This window comes from Malaclemys terrapin, chromosome 12, assembly GCF_027887155.1.
Source record: "Malaclemys terrapin pileata isolate rMalTer1 chromosome 12, rMalTer1.hap1, whole genome shotgun sequence".
NCBI lineage: Eukaryota > Metazoa > Chordata > Testudines > Emydidae > Malaclemys > Malaclemys terrapin.
The window spans coordinates 48279706-48294651 of NC_071516.1; the positions used below are offsets into that span (position 1 = coordinate 48279706).

General features: G+C 47.9%; 2 gene segments (V, D, J or C); both read left to right on the top strand.

Moving 5' to 3' along the window:
* Window positions 1-5833: 5833 nt before the first annotated feature.
* Window positions 5834-9656, top strand: LOC128846211 (putative V-set and immunoglobulin domain-containing-like protein IGHV4OR15-8). The segment is given in 3 exon segments: window positions 5834-5918; window positions 6004-6345; window positions 9337-9656. Coding segments are annotated over 3 exon segments (708 nt in total).
* Window positions 9657-12283: 2627 nt separating this feature from the next.
* On the top strand, window positions 12284-13207 carry LOC128846212 (Ig heavy chain V region PJ14-like). The segment is given in 2 exon segments: window positions 12284-12368; window positions 12882-13207. Coding segments are annotated over 2 exon segments (372 nt in total).
* The last annotated feature ends 1739 nt before the right edge of the window (window positions 13208-14946 follow it).

The following is a 14946-nucleotide window of genomic DNA, read 5'->3' on the forward strand; positions in this document are numbered from 1 at the left end:
ATCTATTTTTTACATCTTAAGACGATGGTGCAGCGTGACTGATAGCCCTCGGCATCTTTCTGGGTGCTTGGCAGCAAATACTGGGCGCTTGGCAGTTAGTGTATTACGATGGCCTTCAGGCCTATTGTACGATCTGCTGCTCAGGGAAGACTCTGCTAATGTGCGATGAGCCAACTTGTAATAGGACGGTTACCAGTCGTAATACACCATCTACTGCCAAAAGGCAAGGGGCTGGTGCAATGCAGCCCCACGGCTGCCAGTACCCAGATCGCCGATGAAGGCTACCAGTCTACTGCACCGTCTACCGCCAAAAGGCAGTTAGCAGCTGCTGCTGTGTAGCAATGCAGTCCCACGTCTGCCGGCACCCAGAGGACACATGGTGACGGTGAGCTCAGCTGAGCTGAGCGGGCTCCATGCTTGCCGTGGTATGTTGTCTGCACAGGTAACCCAGGTAAAAAGGCGCGAATCTATTGTCTGCCATTGCTTTGACGGGGGGGGAGGGGCCTGACAACATGTACCCAGAACCTCCCGCAACACTGTTTTGCATCATCCGGGCATTGGGATCTCAACCCAGAATTCCAAGGGGCTGCGGAGACTGCGGGAACTGTGGGATAGCTACCCATAGTGCAAAATGCTCCGGAACTCGACGCTAGCCTCGTACTGTGGACGCGGTCCGCCGACTAGAACACCTAGAGCATTTTATGTGGGGACACACACAATCGGCTGTATACAACCGATTTCTATAAAACCGGCTTCTATAAATTCGAACTAATTTCGTAGTGTAGACATACCCTTAATGAACTTCCCCAAAGCCAGTATGATACTTGATTTTCTATGGCCTTTACCCAGGTACAGTCATTTACAAGTTACAATGGATGGGGAATATATTAGTGACTCTGTTCCCACTGAGTTCGTTGAGGGATATGGGCATCTTAATTAGGATAAAGTCTCCTCTTAAAAACATTATAAGGAGCTGAAATGTGTTCAAAATACACAAGCACACAAATTATCTGTATTCCTTCCAGGTGATAAAATATATGTCTGCCTCCTCTAAAAGAAAAAGTCTAAAAGCTATGAGGAACAAATATATTAAATATATCTAGGACCTCCTGTAAGATGTATAACGCTCCAGGTGCCTCTGATTTTTCATTACACATGTTAAGCTACGAGATATAAAAGGTAATAGAGTGACAGGACAATAATCCATATTGATTCCAACAGATTTACTCCTCACTGACATAAGATGTTAACGACAGGATAAATAGACTGTTTTCTGAGTTTGTAGATGAATACAAAATAATGAGAAAATAATATTCCTGTTTTTAACCTTAGCCCGAATGACATCATGTGACAATGTGTTCCACAGGTAAATGGTGTGGAAAAGGATTCCCTTGTATCCATTTTCCATTAGACAAAAATAATAATTTCATGCTAACTTTCTCAATACACACACACCATGCAGAGTCCTTCAAATCTGACATTTATTTTCTCCTTCTGTTGTAAAATGAGGCCAAGTCCCAGAGGGAGCACCCTCTTTTAACCTGAAATCTCCTTGCCAGACACTTTTCGCCCCCACCCCCGGTTGGGTGAAACAGATCTGTATGGCCCTGCCTCAATGGGTCCCTGTTCTCTGATTCTAGACACAGCAATATACATCCAGGAATATCTCCTTCACAAAGTCTTCTACAATATCTGCAAATAAATATGAAATCCTTACAGATTTTATCTTCCATTGGCCTTCAGCAGGGAATGAATCTTTTCTCTTTATAACTCTGTCTCTCATACATGTATTTTTTCTTTTATTCCCCAGCAGATGTCCTCTCTGAAATCCAGCTGATCTAGTTGGGGCCAGGACCCATGGGATCCTGCAATCATGGAAAAGTAGGTGTGGAAAGGCCATCAAATCCATCTGCCCATGTTCACGCAGGACCAAGTCCACCTTTTCTAGAGAATGATGAAGGATGCTGGCTCAGGTCCCTCCAGCACTCAGAGTTATCAGTTCCTTTGGATTTCTAAGCCAACCTGCATATCACCCTCCACGTGAGCCATTAACCCGTTACTATTAGCTCAGCATCCTATATTTGAGGACTACAGGGAGAACTCAGAAAGAGGAATGGCGCGATCAGTGAAACACACCACATATCCTGGAAAAAGCAACCAACGTGATTTGAGGTACACAACTGCCACGTTGTTGTTGGTTTTTTTTAAACCATTAAATAATCGAATAAAACAAGTCTTTACTGAAAGAAAGAAAGAAAGAAAGAAAGAAAGAAAGAAAGAAAGAAAGAAAGAAAGAAAGAAAGAAAGATTATGCCCCAACCTTAACTGGAAAAATCTCATGTAGAGAAAGTGTCCTATATTTAATCAGTAGGAGGCAATCTTGCTACAAAGGGATGGACTAAGTAAAGAACCACCCGGAGAGTAAATAGATCAACGTTCTCTTAAAAGCGTGTGGAGAGCCTGACCATTGGCATGGACAAGACTGAATTGTTTGGGTGCTCGTGTCTCTCATGTATTTTCCTAAATTTCTTCACCCTTCACTTTTGATCCTCCTCCACATTTCTCTAGAGCAAGTTATTCGTGTACATTCCTTACAGCTGTGTTCAGGGACAAACACCTTGGGCATTTCTCTTCCTAGCAGTGGTAGTAGCTGCTTTTCATCAGATCTTAAAGCTCTTCTTAAGGATAGGTAAGTATCATTAGCCCCTTTTATACCAATGGGGAAACTGAGGTAGGAGGAGGAGAAGGGACCTGCTCACTGTCATCCAGCAGACTAGGGCAAAGCAGGAACTGAATCCAAGTCTCCTGAGTCCCGGTCTAATGCTCCATCCTAACAGATCACCCTGCTTCGCCTTGGTAGCATCGTCAACATCAGCATGGCCCGAGATATGCTGAAGGTCAGACTAGATGATCCTGATATATATTTCTGGTAATAACAACAATAATAAATTGTGTTCCTCCCATTGACTCACCCATGTGTCCAGGTATCTCATATTCATATGAGGGTTAAAGATGTAGCACCTTACCAGGGGACTGACTCACTTTGACTATGTATCTGTGCAGCGCCTAGCACATGGGGGCTGTGAACTTGCTTTCGCTTTCTAGGACATAGCTCGATAACAATGTGCCTCATCCACATGAACCATTAACTGATGACTGCTAGGCAGATGCCACATTTATGAGGACTACAGAGAGAACTAATTTACCCGTGCTTTGCATGAGAGGGCGGGGTAGGCACATGATTATTTTGCTTCCTCTTAAGACTAGAATATTTCCGTTCTTTATTTCAGCAGTCCCTGCAAAAGTCAAATCAGTGTCATTCCCTCTGGGTCTTCGTGCCTGTTCCTAGCTGATTTCCCGGAGGGAAGATGAAAACTTTTGCTTCTCTCTTGTCTTCTCTTTTATATTGCATCATGTAAGTACCTAGGAGTGAGCACTCTCCCCTCTCTACTGATCCCGCTGCTGATCCTCTCTCTGACTGAGATTTCTCTGTGCTCTTTGCAGGTGTCCATTCCCAGGTTAAACTGCTGTAGACCGGAGCGGCCCAGGTGAAGCAATGCACATTTCCGTTGAGCGGGTCACTGCTGAGAAGACGAATGGCCCCACTTGCTTTTAGTGCCCGAGGGAATCTTGACCCTCCAGTGGGTGTCCCGACCCAATGGAAACCTGTGACCCGACCCCAGTCACTGACCCCACCGAACGACAGCCTCACTGTGCATATGGGGGGCCGGGGATGTCTTCAGAACAGAACCTCCACTTGACTAGAATAAACAACGAGGAGTCCTGTGGCACTGTAGAGACTAACACATTTATTTGGGCATAATCCTTCATGGGCTTGAACCTACTTCGTCAGACGTGTTAGTCTAAATTTGTTAGTCTAAAAGGTGCCACAGGATTCCCTGTTGTTTTTGCTGAAACAGACTAACAGGGCTACCCCTCTGAAACTTGACTAGAATAGATTTTGTATGGGGCCCTACATCCCCACATAAAGAATTGGGGTCATTCAAGGGACCTGTTTATTGCTCCCATGTAGAAAAGCACAATCACAGACAGTACGGACCCCTCTCTGAGCCACTGTCTTAGTCATTTACAGCTGAGGTGAGGAGTGTTTGTCTCTTATAAGGAGGGAGATATGCAAATAAGGGTGACAGTTTTCTGTTTAAATCTGTAAAAACAAGGAGGAGTCCTGTGGCACCTTAGAGCCTAATACATTTAGTTGGGTATAAGCTTTTGTGGACTAGAACCAACTTCATTAGCTGCATGGAGTGAAAATTACAGTCGGCAGTATAAATATACGAACACGTGAAAAGGTGACAGTTACCTTACCAATTGGCCTCCTTAGCACTAAACCACTTTGTAATGCAACTCCCATCGTGTCATGTGTTAGTATATTTATACCCGCCCACTGTAATTTTCACTCCATGCATCTGAAGAAGTGGGTTCTAGCCAAGAAAGCTTATGCCCAAATAAATGTGTTAGTCTCTAAGGTGCCACAAGGACTTGTCATTGTTTTTGCTGATACAGACAAACATGGCTACTGCTCTGAAACCTGTTTAAATCTGTCCCTCTCTCTGCACAGGCAGCACCCGGACAGACAATCCGCAGCCCCTGTGTCTGTGCAGTTACCAGCCAGTCCCTGAGAACTTTCCCCTCCAGCACCAGGGAAAATGAGGCTTTGACTCCATTTAGTTTTCATTGTAACAGCTTTAGAAGGCAGGCAGGCTGGCTGGCTGGCTGTCTCTCTCTCTCTCTCTCTCTCTCTCTCTCTCTCTCTCTTTCTCTCTCTCAGTACACTGGAGATGCAGAGGAATGTAGGAACATTTGAAACTAACATTGATCTGATTTATAATGTGTTTCTATTCCCAGGTGCCCGGTCCCAGGTGCAGCTGGTGGAGTCCGGAGGGGATGTGAAAAAGCCCAGAGACTCTCTCCGCCTCTCCTGCAAAGCCTCCGGGTTCACCTGCAGCAACCACAGCAAGCACTGGGTCCTAAAGGCTCCAGAGAAAGGGCTGGAATAATTATTAATTATTATTATTATTTGACTCTCATTTGCACAGACTGGGAACACCTCACAACCATGAACACATTGTGTCCTCACAGCACGCATGAGAGATAGCGAAGTATCATTATCCACCATGTTGCAGGTGGGGAAACTGAGGCACAATGTGATTAAACGGGCAGCCTGTGCCGGAATGAGAAAAGGAATTCTGCTCTATCTAGTCCCAGTTCAGTGGTTTAACCAGTGTTATCCTTCAGCTCGGGTTTTCACGGGATCAAACACGGGGCTGCTGTCACAAATCGTGACTTGAACAGACGGGACATTTATACGGATATGAAGTTACCTTAGGCTAATCATAACCTATATTTGAAAGGGATGGTAAACCCGGTGCTTCAGGGTTTAAGCCAATCGCTCACTATTGGAAATCAGGATGAGATCTAACGTGGAAGGCAGGTTACCCCACACTGCCCACTGCAGGGTCTCTTACACTTTCCCCTGAGCCATCTGTGACAGGCCACCGTCAGGGAGATGATATTGGACTAGATGGCACTTGGGACTGACCCCATCTGGCCGTCACTATGGTCCTATGTACATATGCACCGTGGCTACTTCTCCGCACGTGGTGACAAGCTGAGATTCCAATTCTGGAGCACAGCGGAATTCTCCCCTTTGTGCCTATGGATGACATGTCCCCTTTTAGCCAGAGCCTCCCTCTGACAGACCTTTTTATCCTCCCGGAGTGAAACCCGCATGCAAATCCCTGCCCCCGGGGGTTCCTGTTTAAATACCGACCCCTGGTTCTAGGAGCCTCAGTCTCTCCCCAGACACAGAACTGCTGCTGGCTGGTCACATTTTAGTCCTCGATTGCAAATAATGAAGTTTCTGGTGCTTTTCCTGTCCCTGTTGGCTGCCCCGGGATGTAAGTAACTGCTGCAGGGGAAGGTAAATGCACAGTGATGGGGAATGATTTCATACATTAATGCAATGTTTTACTTTCCCCTCAGATGTCCTGTCGCAAGTTCAGCTGGTCCAGTCCGGCCCAGGCGTGGTGAAGCCCGGGGAGACCCTCACACTGACCTGCTCTATCACTGGGGACTCGGTCACTAACAGATACTGGGAATGGGTCCGGCAGGCTCCCGGGAAAGGGCTGGATTGGGTGGGACAGATCGACTGGGATGCCTCCAAATGGCGCATATACTATGGCCCGTCTTTCCAGAGCCGCGCAACCCTCAGTGCAGATTCCTCCAAGAACCAGTTCTCCCTGCAGCTCCGCTCGCTGACAGCTGCAGACACCGCCACGTATTACTGCGCCAGAGACACAGTGACGCAGAGCAGAGCAGGGCCTGGCACAAAAAGGGGAAGCGGATTTTGAAGAGTGAGGCCACATTCAACAGGGTTTACTGAACAAATCAATATGAATTGAAAACAAGGAACATATGCAGATGAGGAGAAGCGACATTTACAGGCAAAAACGAAGCAGCAGCGTGGATAGGGCAGTGCACTGGGCATCAGGACACCTGGGTTCTTTTCTGCCAATGACCTCCTCCTGGGTGACTTCGGAAAGTCACTTCCCTTCTCTTTCCCCTTTGTCTGTTTAGACTGTAAGCTCCTCTGGGAAGTGACTGTCTCTGACTGTGTTTGGGATGTCTAGACACTACTATAATACCAGTAATTGGTACTAATAACAACAAAAATATGTATTGTAAAGCCCCCGCGCCCCGATCCCACTCCCCGGCAGGAGCTGGCCAAGTTATTGAAGTTCTCCAATCTTGATCTAAAGACTGTAAATTACAGAGAAGCCACCTTTCACTCTAGTTCACATGGGCAAGTGACCAGTGTCCCACACTGCAGAGGAAGGCAAACAAAAAACAAAGAAACACCCACCCACAAAAAACACAGGGTCTCTGCCAATGTGACCTGCAGGAGAATTCCTTCCCCTCCCCAAATATGGTGATCAGTTAGACCCCGAGCACGTGGGCAAGACCCACCAGAAAGATGCCTGGGAAATAATTCTCTGTAGCAACAAGTGCCATAGACTTCAGCAGGGACTAGTGATCTGCTTAAAGATAACCACATGTGTCAATGCTTTTGGCAGCAGGGGCTAAGAGGCACTGAACTGGGACTCAGGAGGCGCTGGTTCTATTCCTGATCCTCTTTTATGCTCCTTTGAGAACCCCAGGCCCTGTTTTTATTCTGACTAAGAATGGCATCTTATTAGCATTCAAAACTCACATGTTGTAACTCATACATAAGCATAACAATAAACAATAGCGGAGACAATAGTGGAGACCACTAAACAATAGTGGAGACCACTGGCTCTGAAATTTCAATTCCTCCGTGTCACAGGTTACTGAAATTGACTACTCTCCCATTGCAATGGAAATTCCACTGTGGGTATTCTTATTTCTGTCTGGACTCTCATGTAAGTAGATTTGTCAAGCAGTGTTATAGCCCTCTTTAATACGCTTTATGGACTGGAATTTCATCTGTAGCAATTTAACATTTAATTAAATTTAACAATTTAATCTTCATTGACATATATTTATAGTTGCTATCTCTCTCTCTCTCTCTCTCTCTCTCTCTCTCTCACACACACACACACACACACACACACACACATCTCTGTCTATCTATCATCTCCATACTCTGACATTCTCTCTCTATGTTTAGTTTAAAATTTTATTTTGATGACAATCACTGTAATTTCTGATCAGCTTCCTCTGAAAATTAACAGTAATCACAAAATTCCTAGTGGACTTCATGGCATATACTGGTCTTCTCACTTCTGAGGGTGAAAACTCTGTTGGGGGAAAGTTTTTTTGGATGGTTGTTTTGTTGGCTGTATTTTTGTTTCAGGGGGTTGGGGAGATTTAGATGGGGCTAGGATAGAAGAGGGGTAGCAGTACTCTGTCATTCTCACCAGAGTGGAAAGCTTTCTTGAGCAGGTTGGATGTGCCACTTTCCATAAGATGGTCAGACTCCAGATCTGCCTCACCTAGCCCAATATGCTGAGTGATATTCCAGTATCTCATTTGGTTCTCTCCTTGTTGCCCGTTCACAGGTGGGTCTGACCCAGACCGGCTCAGTAAAGTCAGCTCCTGGGGGATCCACCCAACTCAAATGCTCAGTGAGAGGTTTGGACCTCAGCAATTATCACATGTATTGGGTCAGGCAGGCTCCGGGGAAGACAATGGCGTTGCTGGTTTATTATTATGCTCCAGATAACAACCACTACTCCTCTGCAATCCAGGGGTGAATCGTCGCCTCCAAGGACAAGCTTAGTAATTTCTATTTGGAACTGAGGAGCCTGGAATTAGAGGACGCTGCTGTGTATTATTGTGCCAGCAGCCACCTGGAGGGGGCAGCTCCCACCATGAATATCTTCAGCACAAATACCCACAGCTGATTTGTTTGATAATACAGGACCAGGTCCAAAGCCCACTCAAGTCAATGCACAGACTCATACTGACTTCCAAAGGGCTTAGGATCAGGCCCGTAAGCCCCCATCCCACAAAGATTTATGAACACATGCTTTACTTTAGGGTCATGACATCAGCGGTACTTCTGGGTGTGTCATTTGTAATCACATGCACACATGTCTGCAGCATTGGAGTCATGGTACTCTAGTGAGAACCTTTTTAAAACTTCCCTTCGTCTTAAAGAAAGAAATTGGCTTTAACACTGAATATCCAATCTATCTATCTATCTATCTATCTATCTATCTTCCTAGCTAGCTAAACACAAGTTATTTGGCTCAATACAGAGGTAAAGGGTTCAGATCGTGTACATCTTTCACCTTTTACTAAAGATTTCCATGGAGAGGAACATGTAGTTGCCTGTGATATATGGGGATCAGTGTAGATGACCTAATGGTCCCTTCTGGCCATAACTGCTGTGGAACAGGAAGCTATGAAATTACTCTGTTAAGGCCTGTTGAAGTCAATGGTTTGCACCCACCCTAGCAGAACACCTGGAAAAGTCAACTGGAGACTCACCACTGACGTCAGTGCAAGTGGCTGAATTCAGGGGAAAGACGCCCATTGACTTTCTGCCGGGCTCTTATACGAAGAGCCTATGCAAATGATGTGATTAAATTTCCCCCTTAAAGCCAGTGATATCGCTGAGGAGTTTTGTGAGCCAGAATAATACCCAGATCTCTCTGTGCCGTCACCACCTGCTCTTCCCCACCGAGAACTCCGCGCAGGATCATTGGGATGCTTTGGCTAAACCTGTTTCTCACTGCAGCACTTTGCCAAGGTGACTTTTCAGTCCCTTAAAGAACTGGAGATGCGGGGGCTATTGCATCCGCACTGATTTTATCCTTTCTGTATTTTCAGGGGTGCGGTCTGATGTCCAGCTGGTGGAGTCTGGAGGGGATGTGAAAAAGCCCAGAGACTCCCTCCGCCTCTCCTGCAAAACCTCCGGATTCACCTTCGCTGACTATAATATGCACTGGATCCGTCAGGCTCCAGGGAAAGGACTGGACTGGGTGGCCTATATTAGTGGCCCCAGTGGAACAACTATATATTACTCCCAGGCAGTCAAAGGGCGATTCACCATCTCCAGAGACAATTCCAGCAACCTGCTAAACTTGCAAATGTCTGAGCTGAAAGCAGAAGCCATGGGCCTGTATTACTGTGCGAGACAGACACAATGATTGGCGTCCGTGCCTGGTTAGTACAAAAACCAGTGTTGCCTGACAACCATTCACTGGCTCTGATTCCTCTCGAGCAGTGCAGGGAAAGCTCCACACAGCTCAGCTCTCCCCTTACACACATTTCAGCTGTGATTCGGGAACTGTGCCAATGCCCACTCAATGAAACGGCTCTTCTTCTACTCGCTTCACAGGGCACTGGATCAGGTCCTTACGGTAAAAAATAAACACAGACTCCTGCTGGCTTTATATGTGAGTAAAATAAACATTTCTTCCCCTGGCAAATGCCTTTTCTTGCCTTTTCCAATGAAGAAAGACCCGGACAGACCTCACCGAACTTCCCTTCCCCAGAGAGGAAGGATTGTCCAGGGGTTAATGCGTTAAACAAAATCTCGGGTTCGATTCTTTGCTCTGCTTCGGATTTCTCTGTAACCAACAGCAGGTCCTTTAGTCTGCCCGTGCCTCAGTTTCCAGCTACAAATTGGGGATAATAATACACCTGCCGGACATGAGTTCTGTGAGACTACACGCATTAAAGAGTGTGAGTTGTGCAGATCCTATAGTGGTGGGGGTCAGATAAGTACATTTTCAGTAGCGATTTGGGATTTTGCTATTTTTGGATGCACAGGATAAGACATTTGGGGTCTGCTGGTGGACAGAAATTTTTAAAACTCAGACTAAAGGTGCCCCGCAACTTCACGGGGGAGGGAGGGACAGGGAGGAAGAAAGCAGAAGTTATTTCCTTCTTCACGTCTCCCTCGCTGCACAGGGTGGATTGCTTGCCTAGCTAGGAAGGGAATCTAAGTCTCCCAACTCCCCGTTCTGGGATTTTATCTCCCCAGAGATGCAAATTGAACAATTAAATTCCGTCTTTAAATGCCATGCAACTCCCCTGACCATTCAGGTCTCAGGTTGAGGGTCTGCAGCCCTACGTGTCTGTGAGATCAGGCCGACCCCCTTGATGTCTTCCCCCTAATCACAGACACAATATTTCTCCTCCAGTCCAGGTTAATTCCCAGAACCCTTTGCATCTTAGGTATTGAAATGCAGTGGCGTTAGAGAGTGAGACCACCGCAGCTGATATAAACCTGCCTTACTCCACAGGCATCAATAGATCTCTGCTGATTTACTCTAGCTGGGGATCTGGGCCAGTGACTCAAACGGAGCTACAGAGATTTGCACCCGCTAGGAATCTGGCCCCATTGATTCGAATTGAGCTCTACTGATTTACACCAGCTGTGAATCTTGACCATTGAGTCCAGTGGAGCTACAGCCAATTTACCCCAGCTGGGGATGTGGCCCCATTGTCCCAAATTCATATAGGGAAGTTTACATCATCCAGGGGTTGGTGCCCATTTAATCTAATGGGGCAATGGCCAATTGACCCTAGACAGGTATCTAGCCCATTACATAAGACAGAGGTGGGCAAATTACGGCCTGCGGGCCACATCCGGCCCACTGGACCGTCCTGCCCGGCCCTAGAGCTCACAGGAGGAGAGGCTAGCCCCCGGCCCCTCCCCCGCAGCCACCCCACCCTGCGGGCAGCGCTCTGGGCTGCAGGGTTGCGAGCTCCTGCTGAGCAGCGCGGCGGTGTGTCTGGCTCTGGCCAGGGGCCTGGCTGTCAGACATGCTGCTCTGAGCGGCATGGTAAGGGAGCTGGGGCTCGGGCCGGGGGATTGCATAAGTGGCGGGGAGTCAGGGGACAGGAATCAGTTGCATGGGGTGAAGGTTCTGGGGGGTGGTCAGGGGACGGAGGTTGGAAAAGCGTGGGAGTCCCGGGGGGCTTGTCAGGGGGCGGGTGTGTGGATAGGAGTCAGGGGACAAGGGGGGTTGGAAAAGCGTGGGAGTCCCGGGGGGTCTGTCAGAGGGCAGGGGTGTGGATAGGGGTCAGGGGACAGGGACAGGGAAGGTTGGATAGGCGTGGTCCCAGGGAGCCTGTCAAGGGGTGTGTGTGGATTGGGGTCAGGGGACTGTGAGCAGGGGGGTTGGATAGGGGGCAGTTAGGGGACAAGGAGAAGTGGGGGTTGGATGGGTCAGAGGTTCTGAGGAGCGTAGTCAGGGGGCAGGAACTGGGAGGGGTCAGATGCCAGGCTCCTTGGGGAGGCATAGCCTTCCCTACCTGGCCTTCCATACAATTTTGCAACCCCAATGTGGCCCTCGGACCAAAAAGTTTGCCCACCCCTGACATAAGAACATGAGAACAGCCAGACTGGGTCAGACCAAAGGTCCATCTAGCCCAGTGTCCTGTCTTCTGGCAGTGGCCAATGCCAGGTGCCCCAAAGGGAATGAGCGGAACAGGGAACCATCAAGTGATCCATCCCGTCTCCCATTCCCAGCTTCTGCCTAGGGACACCATCCCTGCCCAGCCTGGCTAATAGCCATTGATGGACCTGTCCACCATGAACTTATCTAGTTCTTTTTTTTTTGAACTTTTCATTGACTCCAATGGCGTGAGAGCTGACTGACCCCAACTGGGCATCTGACTCTTCTGAACTCTTTTAAAAACTGGGCCCCATTTTATACTCCCCACCACACACACGCCTCATGCAAATCACGTCAGTCAGTTCCCTGTTTAAACACAGAGCGTGATGGACGATGCTGCATCTGATCTCACTTCGGGTGGCTGACATTAGAGCCTTCATTCCAGCTCCGATTTCTGCAGCGGGAACATGAGAACCTGCGTAGCCATCGCTGTCCTGGTCTTCTTCCCATCGTGTAAGGGAGGGGTCTTAATGGCCTGGGAGAACTAATCGCCAAAGTTTCCTGCTGTGATTTCCCGAGGTGCCTAAGGGTGTTAGGAGCACAGCTGCAGTGGTATTTAGGTGCCCAGAGTCTATTGATTTTCAAAGGGTGCCGTTCCCTCAATGAAATCAATTGGCGTTTAGGCTCCCAACTCCCATTCAGGGCCGGCTCCAGGCACCAGCTTGCCAAGCAGGTGCTTGGGGCGGCCACTCCGGAGAGGGGCGGCACGTCCAGCTGTTCGGCGGCAATTAGGTGGACGGTCCCTCACTCCCGCTTGGAGCAAAGGACCTGCTGCTGAATTGCCGCCGCAGATTGTGATCGTGGCTTTTTTTTTTTTTTTTTTTTTGCGCCGCTTGGGGCGGCAAAAACCCTAGAGCCGACCCTGCTCCCATTGGCTTTCAATGGGAGCCTAATTCCCTTAGGACCCTTGGAGGATCCCAGTCTCAGTGCAAGACATATTGACCCTGTGTCCTTCCTTTCCTACAGATGTTTACTCCCAGATCAAGTTGGAGGAATCTGACGGGGGAGTCAAGAGACCAGGGGAGACCTTCAGACTGACCTGCACTGTGTCCGGGTTTTCAGTCACTGATTACGGGGTGAACTGGGTCAGGCAGCCAGCTGGAAAATCCCCCCAGTGGATGGGGGTACTTTGGGGTGGAGGGAGCACGGACTATAATTCAGCTCTTGGAGGCCGGATCAGCATCACCCGAGAGCCAGCAAAAAGTCAAGTGTACCTGCAAGTGAACAGCGCGGGAGAGGCGGACAGTGCAATCTATTACTGTGCCATGAGATACGCCAGTGGAGCACAGTAACTCACCGTGACTCAGAGACCCTGCAAAAACCTCCCTGCTTTGAGAGAGAGACGGTGTGTGACAAAGAGAGAGAGAGAGACAGGCCGGCAGAGATAAACAATGAGTGTGTGTGAGAGAGAATTACTGTGACAGTGAGAAGGAGCAAGAAACTGTGTGTGTGTGTGTGTGTGTGTGTGTGTGTGTGTGTGTGTGTGTGTGTGACTGAAAGATAGTGAGAGAAACAGGCAGTGTGACAGAAAGACAGAGTGAATGAGTGTGACAGTGAGATGAAGAGAGTGAATGTGACAGAGACTGTGTGACAGAGAGACACAGTGCGAGAGACAGTGTGCAACAGACAGATGGAGTCTGACAGTGGGAGAGATAGAGTGTGACAGAGAGAGATGATGGCGAGAGACAGACAAAGAGGTGGGGAAAACACACCCTTCATACACAGATTCCCCAAGGGAGGGTGTTTTAGGATAAGGACTTGCCCCTTTAAAAACTGTCCCATCTCTGGAGTTCAGGGCTGGGTCCCTGTTCTGAGGACTCCTGGATGAGGTTTTCAAAGGAGCCTACAGGGGTTTAGGCACCACCTTCAGTGGGAATGGGGCACCTCACTTCCCGGGTGCCAGTGAAAATCCTCCCATCGCGATTTATAAACAGAGAGATTCAAAACATTTACAAAAAGCGAAGCCATTAATTTGCCCTCACCACCAATCTGTGAAGTCAAGAAGCCTCGTGGACACTATTTGACAGGCAGGGAAACTGAGGCAGACAATTAAGGAGAAGAAGGGCCCTGTGGTTTGGGTGCTGGGCTGTGACTCTAGAGACAGAGACTTCTTCCGGGGGCATTTCAGTGGGTATTAGGCACCTCGGTGCTTTTGAAACTCCACTAGGAGCCTAAATACCTTTGAAAATCTGGCCCCAGGTGCCTGCACATCTTTGAAAATCCTACTGGGCCCATGTCTGCATCCTTAGGCGCCCAGAAGCCTTTAAAATCCGGCCCTCACTGTCTGCTTCTCTTCCCCACCTGTCAGCGGGTGATGAATGTATTCACAGTGGTGCTCTGAGGATAAATGCTCTGACTGTGATACCTTTGCTTTCACTCCAGACAAGATGTTTTTTGTTTTTTTTGGCACAAATGCTTCAGTCAGGTACAAGCTACTGGGCTCAATAGAGCGATGTTGGGGTGAGATTCTCCGGCCTGTGTTGTACAGGAGGCAAGACTAGATGATCTCATGATCTCTTCTACCCTTGAAATCTATGAGCCGTTGAGGTTCAATAGGAATGGGGGCCAGATACACACCGTATAGATAAGACACGCAAAGATTAAGTGACTTGACCAAGGCCACAGAAAGAGTTTGAAAGAGAATGCGCACTAGGAATTGAACTCAGCTCTCCTGACGTGTAGCCCAATGACTCATCCCAATACCATCCTTCCTCTTTACATGCTCTAGCTGACTTATTCCAAAGGGAGATCACATTTTATCGGACATATTCACAGAGAGCTAGGATGCAATAAAGGGCCTTTTTTTTTGGTCAGAACATCTTCATCTCTTCCTAGACAATCCCTTTCTTCATTCTTTGTGGATGGAACCAAGCTGGGAATGGACAGCTCTTTCCAAAAGACAATACTCTAGAAATTACAGGTTTTGCGTATCGACACTGCTTTGCACAATGAGGTCCTCTTCCAATGCTAGGCTCGGGGACATTAGATAGCAATTATAATTCATTCATTAATTAAAGCCCTGGGTGAAATT